Genomic DNA, 25,871 nt, shown 5'->3' with positions numbered 1-25,871 from the left:
GTACTTCGGAAGTGCCGAAGTAGTCGAAGTGGCCGCCATTCGACAAACGAACACGTGGCAGCGGCCATTTTAACTCATTCGAACGCGGTCAGCGGTGTGTGCAGCCAAATCTATGGAACTGTTTTCGGCTACCCAATTGCACGAACACCGTTGACCCGTACCTTCTCCTCCACTTCCACACTGTGGCTGGAGACTAAGTTCCGTTCGAAGATTCGAACATTTGTTCGAATGGGACTTAGTCATTTTCTCAGTGTAAAATAGACCGACCGCACAGCCCAAATCCATGGAACTCATAAAGGACTCCCAGCTAACTCTTTAAATACTGGAGGGATTTGTATGATTTTTGAGTATGTTTATGTTTAAAGTATGCTGATTCTGAAAATGTATGTGAATGGCATGTATATTTTGGAAGTTATTAATATTGTGTAAAAACTGTATGTTTTCTGCCTGTGATAATTAAGTTAGTCTATTGTGTTGAGATAATTGTATCACAGGCAGAGGGGAGGATTTTGTGTGTAATTGCTTGGAGTGTCTGAGTGTATTGTACGTGTTGATTGGTTGTTTTGCTAGAGGGATAGAGGGATAGAGGGATAGAGCTATCTACAGCAACATGGAGCAGGAGTTCCACTGGAGATTGCAGGAGCTCCTGTCCCTGCAGGATGGGCCTATATCAGAATAGGCCATGATGGACTACCGGGAGGCCGCCAGAAAGGAACTTTGGGACGAAGCCCTGGAGGATGTGCAGCGTCAGCGAGGTGAGAGACTCCCCAGTGAAGAGCAGTGGATCCAGAGGCAAGTGGCTCTGCGAATGTCTTTCCTGGGAGAGCAGCCCCTGGACGAGTGGGTAACAGAGCTCGAGAGACTGGTATGGAAGGAGATTTGGCTGGAGGACGCATAACAGGCCCTTTGGTGGTACACAGTGCAGCATACCCCCAAGATGGAGGAGCTCGACAGGCCTGAGGGGGACGAGTACGATGATCCTGGTCTACTACTGGATGCCATGGAGAAGGAGCCTGCTTTCGGCAGCATGGAGGAGTTCCGATTCTGGGACATCCTTGACTACCGGATGGGCATGCACGTTTGGGCTGACGACGACCAGATAAAACCATACATGACACACCTGGTAACCATGGAGTGGGAACTGGAGCAGGCCTACCAATGCCTGCTCTGCTCGATTCAGCCCCCATTTACCCTTCAGGCAGACTCAGACCTACAACCCTTCAGTAGGAGAGACAGCATAGACTGGTCATGGAAAGATCCCCAGCGGCAGAGCGAGTTCCAGGGAGAGGAGACAACGTGTCTCTCTCCCCAGCGGCAGTGTGAGTTCCAGGGAGCCAAAGGTGTCGTCCTTCCTCCCCAGCAGCAGTGTAAGTTCCAGGGAGCCGAAGGTGTCGTCCTTCCTCCCCAGTGGCAGTGTGAGTTCCAGGGAGCCGAAGGTGTCGTCCTTCCTCCCCAGCGGCAGTGTGAGTTCCAGGGAGCCGAAGGTGTCATCCTTCCTCCCCAGTGGCAGAGTGAGTTCCAGGGAGAGGAGACAACCGGTCTCTCTCCCCAGCTGCAGCTTACCCCACAAAGGGGAGACACTAATCTCCCAGATGGTACAGATGGGATCATGGTCTCTGCACCCGACCTACAGGGATGCTGGACAGCCTGTCTAGATCCCCAACTACCCTCGCAGGGACACCAGGAGGAGGGGGTAAGGACTATTTCCCCTCCCCAGCCAAGGCCTAACCCAGCTGCCCCAGCAGAAGCGCTGACATAGGGGCAGAGCGCAGTGGGCCTCTGTGCCCCAAGTACCCGTTTGTTGTGGTGGGGCTCTTCTTGTACTTTGCTGTTGTGGGTGGGTTGTCAGACTAACTCAGGCACCGACCGACAGAAGGTCAAGTACCTGGTTAGTCTACCCCCCAAAAGGCTGGAGTGCCTGGAGCCTTCAGGAAGCGCTAGGAGCATCCTTCAACGGAGGTACCCAGTCGGGGTGCCAGGTGATCCGTTACAAACCCCACAATCAAAACATTGCTGTATTCCCAAAATGGCAATGTTTTACATTGTGGGAGAAAAACATTAAGGCCACTGCACCCAGAATACTTAATTCCATTTAAGAAAATCAGACCATTAAAGTAGAGAGTCCAAATCCATTCAAAATTGATAGAAGATGTTCAAAATAAAAGTGAGCAAAATTGAGTGGGACTAGAGCAAAATGTAATCACATACACCTACCTACCTAAAATAGCACTCTAGGCTTCTATCTTATTTGTCCACTAAGTAACTCAGGCTTTCATTTCTAGCTCTAACTTATGCTAATCTTTACTCAGGGAACTCTCAACGTTCATACATAGAATGTAAACCTGCATTAATTAAAATGTTTTGGGCAATGTCAGAGCTTTAAGCGTCCTGACCTGAGTTGGAGCTCAGTGAACCAAAAATGTACTAGCTTGGCCAGGAGGTGTTGCATATTACCACATAGGGGTAGGGTTATGGGGTAGGGTTAGGGGTAGGGTTAGGGTCTGAATTACAGAAGTTCCGAATTGCTGAAGTACCGAATTGCCGAAGTCCCAAATTTCTGAAGTACCGAAGCAAACCGAATTTCGGAAGTGCCATTGGCCTGAATTGCCAAAACAGACACATTTTTTTACTTACCCGAATTTCCGAACCAAATTTTTTGCCCATGCACATCCCTAATTGTTATGGGTGTCAGGGTGTGAATCTGTGCGGCTCTATATTTTTTATTAAACTTTTACAACAGTACATAAAACACACAACACTACACACAAATTCACCCCTACATTCACAAGCACACATACTCCATACAAACACATGCTTACATTCAAACAAACAAGCAAACAACTGCTCTGTGCTAAATACAACCCTACATGGATGGACAAATGGTAGGTCCCCAGCTGGCAAAGCATTGTGGGAGTTGTACGACCATACTTGCGATGCGGGGGGTAAACATTCTTGCATCAGGACCCTGCCACTGTGTAAGCATGTTTTTCCCTTCGTATAGTGGCAGTACTCACAAGTGGGATGTTCCTTACGTTGTTGGACAAAAAGCTCCCCCTTCTTTGAATCTTATAGCTGTGCTCCGCCTGCTGCCTCCATAAAACCTGCAAGACCGAATCACCCGCCAATTCTTCTTGTCCCGGCAACGGGACGGACAGGTTCCCCAGTTCTGGTGGAGAAAGGTGCGATCAGCACAGGCTGCTGATCGGGGAGGTGAGTGCCCGATAGCCCCCCGGGTGGGGACTGAGTGGCACAGTACTTCCGGTCTCGCTTTACGGAACGCGACCGGGTACTTCCTTTTTGTGGCGTCTACGGTGAGTTCCCGGGCGGTCCTCCTCAATGGCATTACGCTTGCGCACAGCGGTGGAACGCACGCCCGGGAGGCGTTGCGTTTCACCAAACACGGAATCACGCTACTGCGCATGCGCGAAACCGGGTTTTTGGCGCCAAATTTACAAATTTTTAAAAATTTGTATATAAGCTGTGCAGAACCTTTTTGACCTCAAGGGTGGGTGTACAGTTCTGGTTCTCCGTGTCACCAGCCCTCCTACACGGACATTAGGTGATTTAAGGTGAGATTTAACTCTTTAAACTCTCCTTTTATTCACCTATTATTATGCATGCTTCTATTTATTTTTATTTTTATTTATTCTGATTCCACAGATATGTCCAGTCCTATATCTCCGGATAATAAAGACAAGATGTCAACATCTGTCCCCAAAAAAGCCACAAGCAAATCTAAGCACTTATGTTGTCTGGAATGTGCTGTACCTCTACCTGACGGATGTCGCAAAAAGACGTGTAATCAGTGCTCTATGGAATTGCTAGAGAAAGAAAAGCAGACTGAATTGGCATCCTTCCTGGGCTGGTTTCAGGAAAATTTGTCCCAGACATTTGAGTCTTTTAAAGATTCTGTAAAGAAAGAACCGGCTATTCAAGAGAAGCTGCCTAAGAAACGTAGGAGGAATAGATCTCCTTCTGGGTCTGACGTCTCTTCAGGAGAATGCTCTTTTTCTTCACCTTCTGATATTTCCAGCCTAGCTTCCAGTGTGGAGGAGGGCTTCCCACCAGAAGAGCTGAAGAATTGACAACAACTGTACAAGAAACTGAACCTACCAAGGGTAAGGTTAAAGGTTTCCCGATGTCACCTAAAATCTTGGATCTCCTTCACAGAGAATGGAAGAATCCTGAAAGACGTGCATTTATTTCAAAACATTTTAAACTGTTGTTCAAGCTACAGTCGGAAGAAAAATGGGAAGATCTTCCTAAAGTAGATATTCAGATTGCCCAGCTGTCAAAGAAAACCACTATACCCATTGGCAAAGTCTCAGGACTTAAAGATCCAATGGACAAACGAGCCGAAAACTTCATGTAGAAGAATCTTTCAAGCCGCAGGATACCAATGCAGAACCGAAATTGCAGGTTCAGCGGTTCTCAGGGCTCAGAGCGTTTGGCTACAAGCCCTGGAAGAGTCCCTTATGGGAAAATCAGATACAGATCCTTCCCATCTTATGTTCCTACTGAAACTATCCAATGAATTCCTTTCGGATGCCTCTGATGAATCTCTTCGCTTAGCAGCAAGAATTATGGGGTTGTCGTCAGTGGCCAGAAGAGCTCTTTGGCTACGAACATGGACAGCTGATTCAGCGTCTAAGGCAGCTTTGTGTGAATTACCCTTTGAGAGGAAAAAACTTTTTGGAAGACATTATTAGACAGATGTCGGACACAAAGAAAGCCCTACCTCTGGAATCAAGAACACAGGGATATAAAAGATTTCAGTACAAGGGTCAGCGGTCCTTTCGTTACCAAGGGCGGTTTCGAAGGTTTCAAAAACAGGGTGGAAACAGCAGCCAGTGGTCTAGACAAGAATCCAACAGGCAAGACAAAAAGAGGAAGTTTTGACACCAAAAGAGTGGGAGGGCGCCTCCGGTTCTTCGCCCACGAATGGAAAAAGAGTACATTAAATGGGTGGATTATAAGAACAATTTCAGAAGGTTACAGAATAAAGTTTTCAACAAGACCACAACCTTCCTTCCTACTATCAAACTATCCTTCAAGGAAAAAAACAGAAGCACTCCTAACAGAAGCTCTTCTTCTTTTAAGAAAAGATGTGGTAGCGAAGGTACCCAAACGTTGGTAATTTCAGGGAGTTTACTCACGCCTGTTCCTGGTTCAAAAACCAGATGGATCCTTTCGGCTGATACTAGACCTAAAACAAGTCAACACCTGCATACCGTACCAGAAATTCCGCATGGAAAGTATTCTCTCTGTAACGCACATTTTACAGAAAGGAGATCACATGGCAAAGTTAGATTTAAAAGATGCTTACCTCCATGTACCGGCTTCAGAATCTTCCCGGAAGTTTCTCAGATTTGCGGTTCTAACAAGAAGTCGAAGAATTCTCCATTTGCAATTCAAGGCTCTACCCTTTGGCCTGTCCTCAGCTCCTCAAGTTTTTACGAAGATCCTGGCACCCATAGCAGCAGTCTTACGTCTGAAAGGTATCTTGATTGTTCGATACCTGGACGATTGGTTATTGAAAGTCCAATCGAAACAACTGCTAAAAGATCATCTCAAGATTGCTATGAAGGTTTTAAAAGATCACGGCTGGATCCTGAACCTGAAAAAAGTTCACTCCGTCACTGATTCTGGAATTCTTGGGTCTTTGGGTAGAATCACAGTCCCTGTCTCTATTTCTACCAATAGAGAAACAATGGAGGATTTTAAGAGCCGTATCAAAGCTGCAGAAAAACCTAAGCTCAATCAGGGATGCTATGAGGTTACTAGGCCTCCTCACTTCTGCAATCCCGGCAGTGGCATGGGCAAAGGCAGAATCAAAACCATTGCAATGGGACATTCTTTCCCAATGAACACGAAAACAGGAAGATCTAGACTCTGCCTTCCACATATCCGAAGTGGTGAAAAAGCAACTAAACTGGTGGAAAGACAGAAGCAACATTTCAAAAGGCCTATCGTTTGCACAAAAACAGTGGATTACGATAACCACAGATGCTTCCCAGACTGGTTGGGGCGCCCATCTAGGTTGACAATTCCAACAAGGTCGTTGGAACAAGGAAGAGGCATGCGCTTCCTCAAAATTCAGGGACTTAAAAGCGGTTTGGAAGGCTCTAGTATCCTTCAGTTCAGTCATCACCAATCGGACAGTGAGGATTCAGTCGGACAACGCCACTACAGTGGCTTATTTAAATCGCCAAGGAGGCACAAAGGTAAAAGCTCTACAAGATCTCTGCTACCGTAAAATGTCTTGGGCCCAAGCGAATCTTCTCGCAATCTCAGCTACCCATATCAGAGGGTCTCTAAACGTTATTGCAGATGACCTCAGCAGAAGTCATTGGTCTCAGGCAGACTGGACGCTATCAAACCAAGTTTTCTTGGAGCTAGTTTCCCGCTTCGGCAGGCCAGAGATAGACTTGTTGGCCACAAGGAGAAACAGAAAAGTATAGAGATTTGCTTCTCTCCAAGCAGGAGATTACCCAGATGTCCTGGACGATCTATCGATCCCTTGGAACTTCGACATGGCTTATGTTTTCCCTCCTGTCGCTCTTATTCCACGGATTGTTCAGAAGATAAGATGGGAGAAGGCAAGAATTTTAGCGGTCCTGCCCTTCTGGCCAAACAGAAATTGGTTTTCAGAAGTGGAAAACATGATCATCTCACGTTGGTCTCTCCCAATCTCTTCCACCATATTAGAGAATGTGACTCTTCCCGTAGAAACTCTGGAAATGTTTCACCTGACGGCATGGTTGCTGCAAGGATGATCCATCAAGGACATGGTCTTTCAGACCATTTATGTGACGTTTTGTTATCTTCTGTCTGCTTGTCCACTTTGAAAATCTATTTCAGGGTTTGGATGAAGTTCAGAACCTGGTGTTCACTTCGAGGTTCGGATCCTGCCAAAGCATCTGTCCCGGATATTCTTTCTTTTTTGCAGGATGGTTTTGAAGCCGGCCTAGGGGTCTCTACGCTCAAAGGCCAGATTTCAGCTCTAAGTCACTTCCTGGTTCATGACATTGCCTCAAACATGCTTGTACGTAGGTTCATTAAGTCCATACGATTGAAGAGGCCTCCCAGGTTAGTACCTTTTCCTACCTGGGATTTGTCTCTGGTGCTTCAAGCCCTTTGTGAACCACTGTTTGAACCGTTAATTCAGGTCCCCATCAAGCTGCTTACCTTCAAGACGGCTTTCCTGGTGGCTATCACCTCCGCTAGGAGAATAGATGAGATCCGAGCTCTATCTTCTTCTCCGGAGTTCACCATATTTCATCAAGAAAAAGTGGTCCTGCACCCCAGGCCTTCTTTTTTGCCTAAGGTTATCTCAAGTGCTGCGATTAACCAACCTATTATTCTGCCGGCCTTTTGTCAATCACCTACATCGGATCGGGAAAGAAAGTGGCATCTCCTGGATGTTAGAAGATCCCTGAAGATCTACCTTCAGAAGACTCAGGGGTTTAGATCCTCAGATCATCTCTTTGTCTACTTTCAAGGCAAATACAAGGGTCGTGCTGTCTCCGGACCCTCTTTGGCTAGATGGCTGACAAATACCATCAGGTTGGCTTATCACTCCAAAGGGATTCCTCTTAGATTTCCATTAAAGGCTCATTCCACTAGGGCTATGGCGACCTCCTGGGCTGAAAGAGCAGCAGCATCACCTGAAGACATCTGCAAAGCGGCTACTTGGTCTTCCTTGCATACCTTCATCAAGCATTATAGGCTGGACATATTTTCATCATCTGAGGCTGCTTTTGGGCGTAAGGTGCTGCAAGCTGTGGGCTGCTGAGTCCCCACCCTTTTGTTTTGTTACAGGGATCTTGCTATATCCCACTTGTGAGTACTGCCACTATACGAAGGGAAAAACAGTAATTTTACTTACTGTAAATTCCTTTTTTCTTAGTATAGTGGCAGTACTGGGTTTCCCTCCTCTTTCATATGGATTAAATGTTTTTGCATTATTCAGTCTCCGTTTGGTTCTTTTTTATTACTGGCGGGTGATTCGGTCTTGCAGGTTTTATGGAGGCAGCAGGCGGAGCACAGCTATAAGATTCAAAGAAGGGGCAGCTTCTTGTCCAACAACGTAAGGAACATCCCACTTGTGAGTACTGCCACTATACTAAGAAAAAATGAATTTACGGTAAGTAAAATTACTGTTTTTGTATGGAGTATGTGTGTGAATGTTGGTGTTTGAATGCAGGTGTGCATTTGTGTGTAGTGTATCCACTTCCACACAAATTGATGCACATGCACACACACACACACACACTGTTGGCAGAGAAATGGCAGGAGCTGAAGAGTACCCACCTGATGAAGATAGCAGTGGCCACAAAGAGCAACTTCAAGTAAGTAAAACTCACCTCCCTATGCCTCCCACGTCCAACACACTGCAGGCAGAGCAGTTACCATTAGGGGTCTTAGTGTTTGGAGTCTTGTGCTTTCATTTATTGCTCGCCATGACTTTTGTTCTTTGGTCATAAATTGTTATTAAAGGCGGTTTTCTGACACTATAGTGCCCTGAGGGTGCCCCCACCCTCAGGGTCCCCCTCCCATGGCGCTGAAGGGGTTAAAACCCCTTCAGCAGCTTACCTTAATCCAGCGCCTCTCCTCCCCCACCGACGTCAGCTCCCCCATCCGGCGTCAGCGGAGCCGAATGCGCATGCGCGGCAAGTGACGCGCGCGCGCATTCAAAGTGTACGTAGGAAAGCATTTCTCAATGCTTTCCTATGGGCACGATGGAGGCATAATATGCCTCCAGCCTCACAGATTCGCCTCTAATGGCTCTGAAACTGCTATGTTTGCATCTGAAGGGTTAAAACCTGAGGGACCTGGCACCCAGACCGCTTAATTGAGATGAAGTGGTCTAGGTGACTATAGTGTCCCTTTAAGCATATTAATTTCCATAAAGATTGTTTTTAATTTCATGGTATAGTCTGCAACTTGCAATTCATTTCTAGAAATGTGATGTGCACATGTTAGCTTAGCTAACAAGACAAATTGGAAATAGTAAGCTCACATGATGCTTTTTGTGTAGTTGATGTGCACAGTGAGTGCTATGTTTATGTTACTATATGTGTTTATTCTAGTCAATGTACTCTGTGACTTAAAACATTATGAACATTTTTTTAGTTTTAGTCACACAAATCCAATTTCAGGGTCCCCTGTTTTTAATTTAAACAAAATGTCAAATTAACCCTTTTTTACTTACCTCCGATCCAGCACTATGATAGCCTCCTCAGAGAAGCCCAGACCACTTTCACTTAGGTCGTCAGGCTTGATGACTATTCAGTCTAATCAAATGCTTCTCATAACGAAGCATTGAGTTCCTAATGCACATGCACGGCAACCACCGCAGTGCGAAAATCAAATGCTTCTGTCAGTCGCCATCTAGTGGCTATCAGGGAAACAACCACTAGAGTTGTGGTAAATCCCACAGTTAAAGGACCACTCTAGGCACCCAGACGACTTCAGCTTAATGAAGTGGTCTGGGTGCCAGGTACCTCTAGGATTAACCCTTTTTTTTATAAACATAGCAGTTTCAGAGAAACTGCTATGTTTTTAATGAGGGTTAATCCAGCCTCCAAATCCTCTAGTGGCTGTCTCATTGACAGCCGCTAGAGGCGCTTGCGTGCTTCTCACTGTGAAAATCACAGTGAGAGCACGCAAGCGTCCATAGGAAAGCATTATAAATGCTTTCCTATGCGACCGGCTGAATGCGAGCGCGGCTCCTGCCGCGCATGCGCATTCAGCCGATGACGTCGCGATCAAGATGGAGAGGAGGAGGAAAGCTCCCCGCCCGGCGCTGGAAAAAGAGGTAAGTTTAACCCCTTCCTCTCTCCAGAGCCCGGCGGGAGGGGGTCCCTGAGGGTGGAGGCACCCTCAGGGTACTCTAGTGCCAGGAAAACGAGTATGTTTTCCTGGCACTAGAGTGGTCCTTTAAAATATATTGCTGTACCCCAAAATGTTTTACATTGTGTGAGAAAAATGGCAAGGCCCCTGCACCCAGACCACTTCATTGAGAAAAAGTGATCTGGGAGATTATAGTGGTTCCTTAACTGAATTTATTAAAATCAGAAAATCAACGTCCAAATCCATTTCTTGGCATGTGATGGCACATCTGCTTAGCTAACAAGACAAATTGGAAACCGTAAGCTCACATTATGCTTTAAGACTGGTTGATACTGTACCCTGTAAATACTATGTTTATGTGACTTTCTGGGTTAATTCTAGCCAATGTATCCTGTGGTTTAAAACACTATGAACATCTTCTCAGTTTCAGTCACACAAATCCAATTAAACCTAACATTGGGTAATTACTTTGCCAAGGCATGAATTATATGCAATTAAATTCAAGCAAACAGAACCAATGGGGGATATTTAAATGCAACATTTCTATCAGCACCATCAGATTTATTTGATTGCTGTGTCAAAGTTTGACTTTTCTTTGTTTTAGTGTTACAGTAAATGTTCCTTAGAGAATGTGTTCTTTTCTTTTACGTAAAGAGAAATTAAACCCAAAAAGTGAAAAAAGGCTTAATGACCTTAAAATATGTTTTTTTTTCCTATTTCCCGAGATCATTTATTTTATGTCCTTGCATTTGTAATATTTTTTTTTTTTTTATGTTTAAACATTTTTTATTCGTTCAGATCCATGCAATGCAGGATGAATGCAAAAATCAAGAACCATAAATATGAGACATATTTATAAATATTCTAAACCCACCAGTTACAGTGCTGTAAATAAGCTATGTAATGTTTCAATCAATCAATTACAATTACATTAATCTGAATTTTTTTTTATTCTTTATTTTTCGTGCTTGGTAGCGACAATTTGTAAAGCAAACATGGTAAAATTCAGGTTTTTACATATTGTTTATTTGTAAAAAGCAAAACTAACATTTGTCAGACATGTTAAAAATTTCAGGTTATTCATAGCACTTTTTAACGTTACATAAAACAGGTACGGTAGAAACTCAGGTGAAGCTGGAGAAACATATTGTAAGAGGGTATCAAGCATACTCCCGGGGTACTACAAGCTAAAGTGTGACATGCTTGGAACATTGTATGGGTGTATGAGGCAAGTTGTGTGGCTCACAGAAATGTGTGTGAATTTAAGGTGCCAATATCTTTGGTGCTGCACCACTAGTGTGCCATTCCGAGTCGGGGTAGTGTGTAAAGAGATGTATCTCTCAGCAGGAGTGAGAGTATTGGCTTTCGTGCTGGTTACCCCTAACCTAGGCTATGGGATAGCGGGGGGGTCGGGTGAGGAGGAGCAGACAAGCCCCAATTCATCTAGTATGGCCTGTTGTAAGTGATTTTGGTAGTGTAGGGTGTAGCGGTTAAGTGTTGCTTCATGACCAGCGATCGGCTATGCGGCTAGGCTTGCAGTCCTGCCAGGTAGCTAAGTGGAGCGCTAAATAGGGGAGCTTGTCATTTGGTTATCAACTAAAATAAACAATAATCATCAGACAATAAACACTTAAATTAAAACTAATGCGTGGTTAGGCTATCTTGCACAGCCAAGTGTGGCCAGAGCAGTCCCTAGTCTGCTTCAGGTATCTGGGTCGGGTGGTTGGTGTCTCCTCGAGTCTCTGGAAGTGGTGCCGCCTGCTTTCCAGGGTTCTTCGCTGTGCACCTTTCGTGAAGGTCATTGTGGTGGAGGTAGTCCCAATGCTTTCATGAAAGCAGATGCCCCCGACATAGCAGTGAGGGAGTGAGCAGTCTCTTCATGGTGGACCAGAAGAGAATCGGTGTGCCCCCATATGTAGGGTATTCCAGCCTGTCTCAGTGATGTTGTCACCGGTCCAAAGGATTTGCGCTGGAGTAGGGTAGCTCTGGTGAGCTCCTGAAATAACTGCAGCTGAGAGTTCTCAAAAGTCAAGGGTGCCTTGCCCTCTAGGGCCATCATGATTTGGCTCTTGTCATTCACAGTCACACAGCGCATGATAACATCCCTCACCACTACAGTTTGAGTGCGTGCGGTGCCAGTGACACGGTATATGCCGTCCACTATGATTTTCTTGGCTGTTGCATATGGCAAGATTGTAGAGAGCCTGATGTAGTGTGGCAGCTCTTCAGTCGAGACCGTGGCGGGTATCCCTGTATTATGATGTGTGTTCTGCGTTGTTCATCCTCCATGGACATTATTTGGGTGGCTAGCACACGTTGCTCAGTTTAAAGGCGCAGCACCGAGTCTTGGAGGGTCTCCACATCCGTCTTAGTGACATGGTCTGTAACTCGTTGTATGTCCTTTTTGACCAAGGCAACGTCAGCTGCCAGTAATGTTTGTATATCCACAATGAGGATCTTTAAATCACGTTGAGTTGTTGGGGCAGAGTCGTCAGGGGACTTTGCAGGTAAGGCTGGGTCAGCATAGGGAGTCTCTGAGGTGATGGGCTCCTGATTGTCCAGCCCTTGTGCTGTAGTGGGGCCCGGTGGGCGTTCTGCCCTGATAGGCCCCGTTTGCGCCGTTTTTTAAACATTTCCCCGATATCCCTACGGGGTATGTTGGTGGGCTCATGTTCCATGCCTCTGATGTGGTGCTTGTCTGGTATTGTTCAGTCACGGTTCACGCCTCACTCGACTCTGTGGGCTCCCAGGAATAGGGTGGTGCAGTTTTTGGTTATGGAGATATTTTGTGGGCTTGAAAAGGCTGTGCCAGAGCTAATAGAGATGGCGTCCGCTCAGGTTGGCTGGTAGACTCCGCCCCAATCTGAAATGTTATTTTTTTTAATTACATAGAATTCTTACAACTCTACAAAATTTACTTTCTTTTTTTTTTTCTCGGCATGAATTTGCTCAATTTTCAGTGATTATAATTTGTCCAAGTGAATAACTAATTAACTATACGGTTGATACCTATCATCCAATTAGTTCATCTATATCCAAGAATTTCCTCTGCCATCTATGTCTGTTCCATCTTCTTCCTCCCATTCCAACAATGTTCCATATACAATGCTCAGGGCATAGTTCATAAGGAGGATGACAAACTAATGAATTATGAGAACTAGTTCATGGGAACTGCATCATGAGGTTTGAAACCACAAGCATCATGTCATCATGTTAAAATTGCAGGAACAACACATAATATTTATGTTAAATATGTATACTCAAACTCACTCTATCTATCTATCTGCCTGCCTATCTGCCTATCTATCTATATATCTGCCTATCTATCTATCTGCCTATCTATCTATCTATCTATCTATCTGCATATCTATCTAATCTATCTATCTAATCTATCTATCGAATATATCTATCAAATCTGTCTAATCTATCTGTCTAATCTATGTGTCTATCTTTCTATCTGTCTATCTATCTGTCTGTCTGTTTAGCCATCTATCAGTCTATCTATCTATCTATCTATCTATCTATCTATCTATCTATCTATCTATCTGTCTGTCTGTCTGTCTATTTATCAGTCAATCTATATATCTGTCTGTCTGTCTATCTATCTAATCTATCTAGAGCAGAGTTAGGCAACTGTTTGCACTCCTGACAGGACCGGCCTTAGGGGTGTGCGAGCTGTGCGGCCGCACAGGGCGCCATGGTGCAGGGGGCGCCCTGCGGTCGCATAGCTCACACGGTATGTCTGTAAGCCGCAATGCTAACAAGTCATTTGACTTGGGCGGCATTTTCCAGGGGGCGGCAAAAAAAGCCGCCCCCAAATGCCCAAGGCAAATGTCTTGTTAGCCTTGCGGCTTACAGACATGCCGGGCTGCTGGGCGGTCGGGCGGCGCTGGCGGGCGGGCGGCTGGCGAGGGAGCACTTCCTCTGAGCTGTATGCTCAGCTCCCTTGCGCGCCGCAGAGTGAGGCTGGGAGCCGGCTCCCAGCCTCACTCTGCGGCGCGCGAGGGAGCTGAGCAAACAGCTCAGAGGAAGTGCTCCATCGCCAGCCGCCCGCCAGCGCCGCCCGCCCAGCCCAGCAGCCACTGGACCACCAGGGAGGAAGAGACCCCCCCCCAGCATTCCCAAAGGTAAGGAGGCTGGGGGGGTGTCTAAATAAATTTTACAAAATGTGTTAATGTGGGTGAGTGTGTGTGTCTGTTAGTGTGTGTGTGTGTGTGTGTGTATGTTAGTGTGTGTCTGTGTCTGTTAGTGTGTGTGTGTGTATGTTAGTGTGTGTCTGTGTATGTTAGTGTGTGTCTGTGTCTGTTAGTGTGTGTCTGTGTCTGTTAGTGTGTGTCTGTGTATGTTAGTGTGTGTCTGTGTCTGTTAGTGTGTGTGTGTGTGTGTGTGTGTATGTTAGTGTGTGTCTGTGTATGTTAGTGTGTGTCTGTGTATGTTAGTGTGTGTGTGTCTGTTAGTGTGTGTCTGTGAGTGTGTTTGTCTGTTAGTGAGTGTGTGTGTGTCTGACTGTGTGTGTGTGGCTGTCTGCCTGTGTGTGTGTGTGTGTGTGACTGTTTGCCTATGTTTGTGTGTGTGTGTGTGTGTGTGTGTGTGTGTGACTGTCTGCGCGTGTGTGTGTGACTGTCTGCGCATGTGTGTGTGTGACTGTCTGTGTGTGTGTGTGTGTGTGTGACTGTCTGCCAGTGTGTGTGTGTGTCTGTCTGTTTGTGTGTGACTGTGTGTGTGTGGCTGTCTGACAGTGTGTGTTTGACTGTTTGTCTGTGTGTGTTTGACTGTTTGTCTGTGTGTGTGTGACTGTGTGTGTGTGTGTGGCTGTTTGCCTCTGTGTGTTTGGCTGTCTGCCTGTGTGTTTGTGTGTGGCTGTGTGTGTGGCTGTCTGCCTGTGTGTGTGTGTGTGTGGCTGTCTGCCTGTGTGTGTGTGTGTGTGTGTTTGTGTGTGACTGCCTATGTGTGACTGTCTGGGCAGACTAGATGGGCCGAATGGTTCTTATCTGCCGTCACATTCTATGTTTGTGTGTGTGTTTGTGTGTGGCTGTCTGTGTATGACTGCCTGAGTGTGTTTGTGTGTGTGTGTGTGTATGGCTGTCTGCCTGCCTGTGTGTGTGTGTGTGTGTGACAGGGTGTGTGGGAAGGGGTAAGGAGTGGGGGAGGGGGGGGGCGCTGTGAAGATTTTTTGCACAGGGCGCCCAAATGCCTAAGGCCGGCCCTGACTCCTGATGTAGTGGACTACATCTTTCTTGATGCTTTACCGACATTATGGCTGTAAAAGAATTATGGGAGACACAATCCACGACATCTGGAGTGCTGATGTTTGTCTATTCCTGATCTTGGGGATACACAATAATGAACATTGTGCTAAATAAATTCATTGAAGTCTGGTGAAGACATCATACACCATGAGACCGAAAGGTGGTTTACAAGTGTCACCAGTACCACCCCGTTGCAAAATTTTCCCAAAAAGTTTTTCTTAAAATTTGATCTACAACAGCTGGAATATCAAAAATATGTTCCCTTGCATTCCAGCTGTTGAGGAATGTAACACACACGCACAAATATATTGTGACATAGGAATATACATACAGCTATACTCAAATATACACAAACACACATATGCACACATGCATTCTCATTTCTGTTTCCGAACACCAGAAAAAAAATAATCTTAATTGCTTATTAATTTACTGAATTTTACATATATTTTCTGTATTCCACAGAGAACACTCTATATCTTAGATCTCATGTGTCTCAAAGGTGCCTTTGACCTATTTCTAATTTAAAATATAGTGTTTTAAAAAAATAAAGTGTAAACAGAAGAGACCAGTTTGCACAATTTAATTCTATTTGTATAATGTATGAACTTTTTTCATAATTGTATTATCTGTACAGCTATATATTCTGTCCTCGTTTGTCTGTGTAGAAGCTTATTTTCTCCAGAATTAAATATACAAGACATTGTGGGAACTATGGAATATGTCAGTATGTTATAACGACTTAGTCACAGCAGTAACAAACACGTTTTGTTATCCCTTAGGCAAGACATCACTTTCAAGTTAAACATTTGCTGTAGGGTACTGACACAATTAGGGACACAATTAGGGTACTGACACAAGATAATGGCTGCAGTGAATTCAAAAACACAAATATACAATTTATTGTTCAGTGTAAACTGTAGAACAGGGATGTCAACGGTGTATTAAGCCAAAAAGTTGTTATACCTGTACCTGAAATAAAGTCTGAATGTTTGGATACCACCCTATGTGCCCAGGCTTTCTGTACAAATCATCTTGCTGAGAATTCACCCTTATCTCCTTAGTGCACCTAAGTGGATTCAATCTATTTATTACAAAAGTGTGTGTGCTTCCATTTTGGCTTACTAGAAGCATAGCATAAGGTAGGAGATATTTAAAGAAATATGCTAAGATGAAAAAATGGCAATTGTATTAATGTAATGAGACACTGATTTTGTTCTTGTGTTTTTTTTCTACTGATTTAGAAAATGTATGTACAACAACAGGATGTGTTACAGCAGGTATGTAAAATTATTTTCATGATGTTGTTTAATAGCTATTTAATTTGTTTTTGTTAATTACTATATAATTAATTAATTCAGCCTGAGGTATCAAGTTGATGACAGAATGGTAAAATATAGGTCACGTTGGAAAAGTTTCAGTCTAATTTTAACACTCTTTATTTATCCTAAGTTTGATTCTTATAATCTACAACTCTTTAAACCAGGCTTCCCCAAACTCCGGCCCTCCAGATGTTGCTGAACTACAACTCCCATAATTCTACAAATGAAAAAAAGAGGCTGATAATCATGGGAGTTGTAGTTCTGCAACATCTGGAGGGCCGAAGCTTGGGGAAGCCTGCTTTAAACCATACCTATAAAGGTACACACTCTTTACTGCAGTCCTTTTGTTAGGTCAATGACTAAAATATCTGATTTTAGTGGGCTGTAGTGGTTATGGTGCTCAGAGTATTCCTTAATACTGATGGGAATACTTAAAAGGACACCATAAAGAATAGCACTGTAATGACTCTGTATTTTTATGAACATTGAATTAATACTCTAAATGTATATTTTGATCAATATCATCTTTTCTTACAGGCCCTTTGCACAGGACTGCTGCATTCTGATCTTGAATGTTTCACTTTTAACTGTTTATTATTTTAATTTGTTTACAGCTGCAAGGATTATTCAGAACATGGACCCAACTATTGAACCATGCACTGATTTCTATCAATATGCTTGTGGTGGTTGGTTAAACAAACATGTAATACCAGAAACCAGCTCTAGATATAGTATCTTTGATATCCTCCGGGATGAGATGGAGATCATATTAAAGGGTATGTAATTAAATATCATCTATATTATTTTGGAAATTAGGATCAGTGCAGATACCTTTTTAGACTATAATGAAATCATTTATACACTACTTTACACTATCAACATATAGAGGTCTCAAAACTGTTGTCCAACGCTATTATAAGCATGTCTGTTTATTTCCATTTATCATTGTTTGTCTGCATTTCTATAACATACCGATACCTACATTTACCTTTCTATGGTAGTAATTTGCTATAGTCCACTGCTGATATTTGTGTTTGATTCACTTGAAAGTGACCCCAAAAATTCATTAGCTGGCATAACTCAATTACAATGCCAAAAAAAGGTTTAATCTGGAGCAAAACCACTTCACAGAAAGCCATAGAAAACCTACCTACGTTAGTTGTCTACTAGGTGGCAGGTTTGACATAGATACCATGCCAGTGGTAGCAAGCATATAATTTCATAGACATGTAATGCCAGTGTAAATGATGGAGCCCCCTGTATGCAATTAAAGTTCAATTTACAGAGCATAAGATAAAAACTTTTAAAGTAAGTTACATCTGATTGAAGGTGACACCATTTTGTTTTTATGGAGTGCGTGTCAGTCATGGCCAGGGGCGGACTGAGAACCCTCAGGGCCCCCGGGCAAAATAAATCAAGGGCCCCCTTACAGGCCCCACCCATACTCCGCAGCAAGCGCCACCCTTGTCCCGCCTCCATGCACCGCCTCCAGCCACTCCCTACACAATCTTTAGACACAAGGAACAAAAGTGCAATAATCCCTTCAAGGCCCCAGTAGAGACTACAATTGAGGGCTAATGGGCCATGGAGGGGGGTCTTTCTAGCAGAGGCTGTCTCAGTGTCCTTTAGAGAGTGTGTTAGAAAGATTCCCCTCCAGGCCCTATTAGAGACTACAATGGAGTCTAATAGGCTTGGAAGAGGGTCTTTCTAACAGAGGCCATCTCAGCGTCCCTGCTGGAAACAGTCGCCTCCACGCCCCAGTAGAGACTACAATTGAGGGCTAATGGGCCATGGAGGGGGGATCATTCTAGCAGAGGCTATCTCAGTGTCCTTTAGAGAGTGTGTTAGAAAGAATTTCCTCCAGGTCCCATTAGAGACTGCAATGGAGTCTAATGGGGCCTGAAGGGGGGTCTCTCCAACACTCTACTTCCTATTCACAATATAGCAACACAACATAGCTCACTGATACCTAGGCCAAGTTGGCTCCTCTTACCCTAATTACTGTTGCTGGCTGGCAGTCTGTGGGCTTGCTGGAAGGCTGTGGGCTTACTGGCTGCGGCTAGCAGGCTGTGGGCTTGCTGGCAGGCTGTGGGCTTGCTGGCTACTGCCGGCAGGCTGTGGGCTTGCTGGCTGCGGCAGGCAGGCTGTGGGCTTGCTGGCTGCGGCTGGCAGGCTGTGGCTTGCTGGCTGGCAGGCTGTGGCTTGCTGGCTGCGGCTGGCAGGCTGTGGGCTTGCTGGCTGTAAGCCTGTGGCTTGCTGTAGGCCTGTGGGCTGGCTACTGGCCTGTGGGCTAACTGGTGGCCTGTGGGCTGGCTAGCTACTGGCCAGCCTGTGTGCTGGCTGGCCACTGGCCAGCCTGTGGGCTGGCTGGCTGGCCTGTGGGCTGGCTGGCTGGCCTGTGTACTGGATGGCTTGTTGGCTACTGGGGCACTTGTAGATTATTTAAAGAAACAATCCATGCACAATAACCACTACTGCTCTTTGTAGTGGTTATGGTGCCGGGAGGTCCGGGCCCCCCTCCCAGAGTAAGTAGTCAAACCGTTTAAGAACAGTTTGACAACTTACCTAGGGTCTGCTGGGATATGAGGCTGTAGTAGGGTATAGGAGCAGTGGTGCAATGTGTGAAAGGTTCAGTGTGTGTGAGGGGGTGTAGTGTGTGAATGTGTAGGGTGTGTGGGGCAATGTGTGTATGAGGGGGCTGTGTATGTGTGTGGCAATGTTAGTATGGGGGCTGTGTGTGTATGGGTGGGCAGTGTATGGGTGGGCAGTGTATGTGTGTGTGTGTGAGGCAATGTGTGTAAATGTGTATGGTGTGTGTGGGGGCAGTGTGTGTGTATGGGGGGCAGTGTGTGAATGTGTATGGTGTGTGTGTGTGGGGGGGGGCAGTGTGTTTATGGGGCTAGAGTTCACTCTCACCACTGCGACCACCAGGAATCCCTGGTTGTCACAGTGTTGAGAGTGAACTCTAGCCCGTAGCTCCAGGGCTAGAGTTTACTCTTGCAAGAGCCATAACGTTGCCGTGGTAACCGCGGCAACGCTCTGTGCTCGGGCAAGAAGGACCCAGAGGAGCTGCAGGCTGAGCTCCCGGGTCCTCTCCCCCCCCTTTCTTACTCCCCCCTCCCCCTCTTCTTACCCCCCCTTCTTACTCCCCGTCTTCTTACCCCCTTCTTACGCCCACCCTCTTCTTACGCCCCCCTCTCTTCTTACCCCCTTCTTACTCCCCCCTCCCCCTCTTCTTACTCCCCCCTCTTCTTACTCCCCCTCCCTCTCTTCTTACTCCCCCTTCCTCTTTTTACTCCCCCTCTTCTTACTCCCCCCTCCCCCTCTTCTTACCCCCTCTTCTTACTCCCCCTCCCTCTCTTCTTAACCCCCTCCCCCTCTTCTTACTCCCCCTTCCTCTTTTTACTCCCCCCTCCCCCCTCTTCTTACTTTCCCTTCATCTTTTTACTCCCCCCTCCCCTTCTTACTCCCCCCTCTTCTTACCCCTTCTTACTCCCCCCTCCCTCTCTTCTTACTCCCCCTCCCCCTCTTCTTACTCCCCCCTCCCCCTCTTCTTACCCCCTCTTCTTACTCCCCCTCCCTCTCTTCTTAACCCCCTCCCCCTCTTTTTACTCCCCCTTCCTCTTTTTACTCCCCCCTCCCTCCTCTTCTTACTTCCCCTTCATCTTTTTACTCCCCCCTCCCCTTCTTACTCCCCCCTCTTCTTACCCCTTCTTACTCCCCCCTCCCTCCCTCTCTTCTTACTCCCCCCTCCCTCTCTTCTTACACCCCCTCCCCCTATTCTTACCCCCCTCCCCCTTCTTTTTACTCCCCCCCCACTCTTCTTACCCCCTCCTCTCCTTCTTCTTACCCCCTCCCCTCCCCTTCTTCTTACCCCCTCCCCTGTAGCGTGGCCGAGTTGCTCTCCGGTCCGCGGTGCCCGGCCGGAGTGATAGGAAGATGCACACTCAGTGTGCACTTCCTGTCAGTCCGACCGGGTACAGGAAACAGAAACTCCACGCGGAACAGGAGTTTCTATTTCCTGTACCCGGCCGGACTGACTGACAGGAAGTGCACACTGAGTGTGCACCTTCCTATCACTCCGGCCGGGCACCGTGGACCGGAGAGCAGCTCGGCCACGCTACAGGGGAGGGGGTAAGAAGAAGCTGCAGCCGCCTAAGGCTCTTAACAGAGCGCTCAGGCGGCTGCAGCATTTAAAGGCCCTGAACGCGGCCGGCCCCTTCAGAGTGTGCCACCCGGCCCCCTGATGGCGGGCCCCCCTCCCGGCCGGGCCCTCGGACCATGTCTGAAGTGCCCGACCGGTCAGTCCGCCCCTGGTCATGCCCAGAAAATGTTCGGCAAGGGCTGCATAAACAAAAACAAAAGTGATTTAACTCCTTAATGGCAGATAATTGGCAGAGAATTGAGCAGTGAAACTCCAGAGGTACGATCTATACACAAAAAAACTGCTTCATTAAGCTAAAGTTGTTTTGGTTACTGTAGTGTCTCTTTAATATCTGTTGATATTTGACAGAGACCTAGGTGCCATGTCGAGGTCCTCTAGCAGAAAAACAGCCCAAAAATATTAACAAGCTATATTTAACCGTGGGTATGAGGTACGTTTCTATATGGTTACCTCACTGAGCGTGCCAAACCCACCTTTGTTGTTTATTGCCAAAAAGCTCTACTTTCTCACCAGAGAACCTGAACCATTTAAAGTTCCAGTAGTGTCTGGCAAACTGAAGATGCTTGAGTTTGTTTTTGAATTAGTTTTTTTAAAACCCTTCCAAACAACTAGTGGTGATGTAGGTGATGGCAAATTGTACTTTGAGACTTTCTGACCCCAAGACGCAACTAACTTCTGCAGTTCTCTAGCTCTGATCCTTGGATATTTTTTGGCCACTCAAACCATCCACTTCACAGTGCGTTGACACAATATAGACACATGTCATCTACCAGTTTGATTCATAATATTCCCAGTTGACTGGAGCTTCTTAATTATTGGCCTGAAAGTGGAAATGGACATTTCCAATGCTTTCCTATTTTCTTATAGTCACTTCTCCTTTTTGTTAACCCCTTAAGGACTGAGCCAGTTGTACACGTTGTGACCAAAACAAAATGTAAAAAAAAACGGGAATTTGCGCTATATGCCTGTTTAACCGTAATTCACCTTTTTCATATTAAGAAACAAGGCATTCATTTCACATGAACTAATTATATATTAAACATAATTCATTATGAATAAAATCTAAAAAAAGTGGGAGAAATAAAGATTTTACAAATTTTTTTTTAGTTCTGCGTGGCATTTTAACTGTGAATGTCATAGTACTGTTAGCATTCACTGGAATAAAATGCACCTATTTGTATTCAGCAAAGTCTCACAAGTACAACAGTACCCCCAATGTACAGTTTTATGGTGTTTTGGAAAGTTTAAGCTCGGCTCCTTAAGGGCGGCATAGAACGGCCATTCTTAAAGGGTTAAGCTGAACAACCTTTTGCCGCACATCACAGCTATAATTCTTGGGCTTACACATTGTAATGAATGACTAAGGGAAGTTGGCCTATGTGTTACCTAATATGTATACCCCTGTGAATCAGGAAGTATGCTTAATGGAATTGAGATTATTTTGACTGACAGTGATATCATGTTTTTTTGTTTTGTTTTTTAAGGTTTATTGGAAATGCCAGAACAAGAAGACCGTGATGCCTTTAAAAAAGCCAAAATTCTATATAAATCGTGTATGAATGAAAGTAAGTAATTTCAGCTGAGTAGTACTGTATGTGAAATTCACTAATAATTTTTTTTTTTTATATCAAACTGAATTCCTATACGTAACAAAGCACAATGGGCAAATATAGAATGACCAAAACCAAAATGACTTATGCTATCCCACCAAAAGGATCCATCCTTTGATTTTCATGAAATTATATTTATATTATATACATCTGAGGTGTTGCATATATGAAAGAAGGCAAGCCACAACTACAGAGAGTGTTCTTTTATTATTGTGTATTAAGATGAATATTAGATTCATGTTACTATATCAGTGATTGCTAACCTTAACACCATAAATTGTATCTGGACTACATTTCCCATGATGCTCAGCAAGCTTTTAGATGGTGTCAAGGATAGTCATCTCTGTACTATTTTACATCAAATTTAGGACCTAGGTTAAAGATGTAAATGTTCCTAAGTCAACAGGAACACAATACTGGATTCCATTGTTATGCAATTGTCAGTTTGCTGCTCTGGTTTTCATCTTCATCGAGAACTACATGCATGACAGTTATATATAAACCTAAATATTTATGAGTATTCTGTAATTGACTTTTGAGCTGTTAGTTTGTATTCGTAGTCCAAATAACAATTAGTATCAGGAGTGCATTTCATGAATGAAATCCAGATCATATCCCTATCTTACTTAGCCACAAATTGCAATGATGAAGAACAGTATTAAAAAAACTCACCAATCACAAAATCAGATATTACATGATAAGCAGGAAGAATTCAAAAATTCGGGGCTTTCATTGGTGAAACTAAACTGCACAAATTACAAATTTCAATTTAGTAGAAAATATTGTGAGCATTACTCAAGTAAGGAAACATAAGATAATATAAGATTTAACTTGCAAAATCAACATGGAAATGAATGCATTGTTCTAAACATGTTTCAGTTATCCGGAAACCATTAGTATTCTCCTGTTGATTGGATGGCTTGTAGAACTCCAGAATTGCTCTCTCTAGGTTGCATTCCATGATGTTTCTAGCTTTAAGATAGCTGAGGTAATAGTAGTAATTATACATATGCAAGCATGCGTTCAAAACACGCACAAGCTAAAATCTGGTCAGAGGCAAACCAGATGAATGCATTAAGAAACCGCCATTCAAATTAGATCATAATAACATAGATTCCCGAAACAAGAATACTGGACAAACAACTTTGTCCTCTAAAGGAAAAAAATTGGACCCATTGACTTCTACCTTCAAGAACCATTTTTGACTTACTAATTTAATCTACTAAACATAGCCAAACCAAGTGGATGGTGCCAATGCATTCTTTAAATAATCACCAATTTATCTGAAATTTATTCCCAAAAGGATTCTGGAATTCTGGGAACTCTGTACCATATGCCTTTGGAGCCAAAACCTTTAACCTGTCAAACTGAAAACAGGAAAGTGCATTTACATTTTTTGAGCCTGAACTATGTACTGCCTTCACGCAAATTTAATAACACAAACATAAAAGCACTACATTTCGGCTAGCCATCACGTGATCCCGCTGGGCAGTGACCTTGTTCTAGAGACAATCTGAAAATGTCCCAAATCTGCCAGAGAGTGCTCCGTGTGACAGCCTGGGGTTCCAAGGTGTCTGTCCGTCCTTATGCTCAAACGGCCGAGACTGCGATCGGAAAGGATGGGATGTCTACAGCAGCTGCTTCCCCACGCGTCTACAACAAGAATGCATCCGCTGAGGCGTCTAGCTCATTTGCAGTGGGGATGTTTAGTGGCCAGCTTCACACAGACCAAGTGTTCGCTTATCCATCAGTACTGAATGAGGATCAGTCTCAGTTCCTACGTGAGCTGGTTGGACCCGTGTCCCGAATCTTTCAGGAAGTGAATGATCCAGGTCTGAATGACTCTCTACAACGAGTGGATGAGAAGACAATGTCTGGATTATAGGATCTCAGAGCATTCGGTCTGCAGATACCCAGCGAGCTGGGCGGTATGGGTCTGAATAACACTCAGTATGCACGTCTGGTGGAGATTGTAGGGCTTCATGACCTTGGTGTGGGCATCACTCTGGGAGCTCATCAGTCCATTGGCTTCAATGGAATTCTTCTGTATGGGACCCAGGAGCAGAAGACAAAGTACTTTTCAAGGCTGGCTTCAGGTGAAACTATGGCTGCTTTTTGCCTGACTGAGCCTTCCAGTGGGTCAGATGCAGCGTCTATCCAAACTACTGCCAAGAAGAGCCCATGTGGGCAGTATTATACCCTCTACGGTAATAAGATCTGGATAAGTAATGGCGGCATTGCTGATCTACTCACGGTGTTTGCGAAGACTCAAGTTACAGACCTGGCGAGTGGTGAAATGAAGGAGAAGATCACTGAGTTTATTGTAGAGAGAGGAGAGGGGATCACTAGCGGCCCGCCAGACAGCAAGCTAGAGATCCACGCCAGTAATACTGCAACCATCTATTTGGATGATGTACGTGTCCCAGCCGAGAACGTGCTGAGAGGGGAAGGGAATTGATTCAAGGTCGCAATGAATATCTTAAATAACGGACGCTTTGGTATGGCAGCCGCATTGTCCGGCATGAAAGGCATGATCCAAAAAGCTGTGATCCAAAAACCATGCTGCAAGCCGAGTCCAGTTTGGTAATAAACTACATCATTATGGAGTTATACAGGAGAAGCTACAGGAGTCCATGGCATACATGATCAGCGCAAATATGGATTCCGGGAGTAAAGATTTTCAAATTGAAGCCGCGATCAGTAAAATCTTCGGTTCGGAAGCTGCCTGGTGTGAAACCGATGAATGTATTCAGATTTTGGGTGGAACCGGTTTCATGAAGGACGGCGGAGTGGAGTGTGTTCTCCGTGATCTTCGCATTTTCAGGATATTTGAGGGATCCAATGACATCCTCTGATTGTTTGTAGCACTACAAGGCCTACAGTGAGCCGGGAAAGTCCTTACAAAAGGCGCTGAGCCAGCCGCTAAGTAACCCTTCATTACTGCTAACGGAAGTGTCGAAAAGAGCACGAAGAAAGGCTGGTCTGGGGACAGCACTCACTCTAACAGAACATGTCCACCCAGAGTTGAAAAGAAGTGCAGAATTGGCTGTTGTATGTGTGGAGGATTTTGGTGGCACTGTAGAAGAGATGCTCATTAAATATGGCAAGAGGATTGTGGATGAGCAGTTTGTGCTCGAAAGGATCGCAAACTGCGCCATTGATCTCTACGCCATGATTGTTGTGTTATCCAGGAGTTCACGCTCCCTGTCTCAAGGGCTCCCAACAGCACTGCATGATACTCTGTGATATCTGGTGTTCGGAGGCAGAGCCCTGCGTACGTAAAACCCTGCTGACCTTGCGGAGCAGAGGGGGAGGAACTGCACTCTTCAGGAACTTGCGTTCAGTGTCTGCTGCTCTGGACGAACATGGTGGTGTGGTGGCTTCTCATCCACTGGACTTCTAAGTGGAGTCAAACTGTCATGAAGTTGATGGAATTGTTTGCTGTTTTCTATTTCACCACCAAACGTGCCACTAAAATACTATACATGTGTCATATTACACGTGACATCTATGTATGGTACGCCCAGGAGGATTTCTTGCAGCCTTTAATAGTATTTGTGAAGTGCCTCCAGGATAATAAATACTTTTTTCTGTCAACAAAAAAAGCACTACATTTTGTTAGCAAGGTAACCACAAACTCGTATTTTGAAAAAAAAAAGAAAAGGTTTCT

General features: G+C 44.9%; 1 protein-coding gene and 1 pseudogene across 3 annotated transcripts in view; both read left to right on the top strand.

Moving 5' to 3' along the window:
* Nucleotides 1–25,871, top strand: part of MMEL1 (membrane metalloendopeptidase like 1) — a 325,883-nt gene that overhangs the window by 213,395 nt on the left and 86,617 nt on the right. For all 3 annotated transcript variants that reach the window (XM_063435947.1, XM_063435946.1, XM_063435945.1), the window contains exons 3-5: nucleotides 16,349–16,384; nucleotides 17,041–17,202; nucleotides 22,076–22,156. In XM_063435947.1, coding sequence (XP_063292017.1) covers nucleotides 16,349–16,384; nucleotides 17,041–17,202; nucleotides 22,076–22,156 — 279 coding nt within the window. The remainder of the gene's footprint in view (nucleotides 1–16,348; nucleotides 16,385–17,040; nucleotides 17,203–22,075; nucleotides 22,157–25,871) is intronic.
* On the top strand, nucleotides 23,670–25,800 carry LOC134577250 (very long-chain specific acyl-CoA dehydrogenase, mitochondrial-like; annotated as a pseudogene).

This window comes from Pelobates fuscus, chromosome 11 (assembly GCF_036172605.1).
Source record: "Pelobates fuscus isolate aPelFus1 chromosome 11, aPelFus1.pri, whole genome shotgun sequence".
NCBI classification, from domain to species: Eukaryota; Metazoa; Chordata; class Amphibia; order Anura; family Pelobatidae; genus Pelobates; species Pelobates fuscus.
This window is presented reverse-complemented; position numbering and strand designations above follow the sequence as displayed.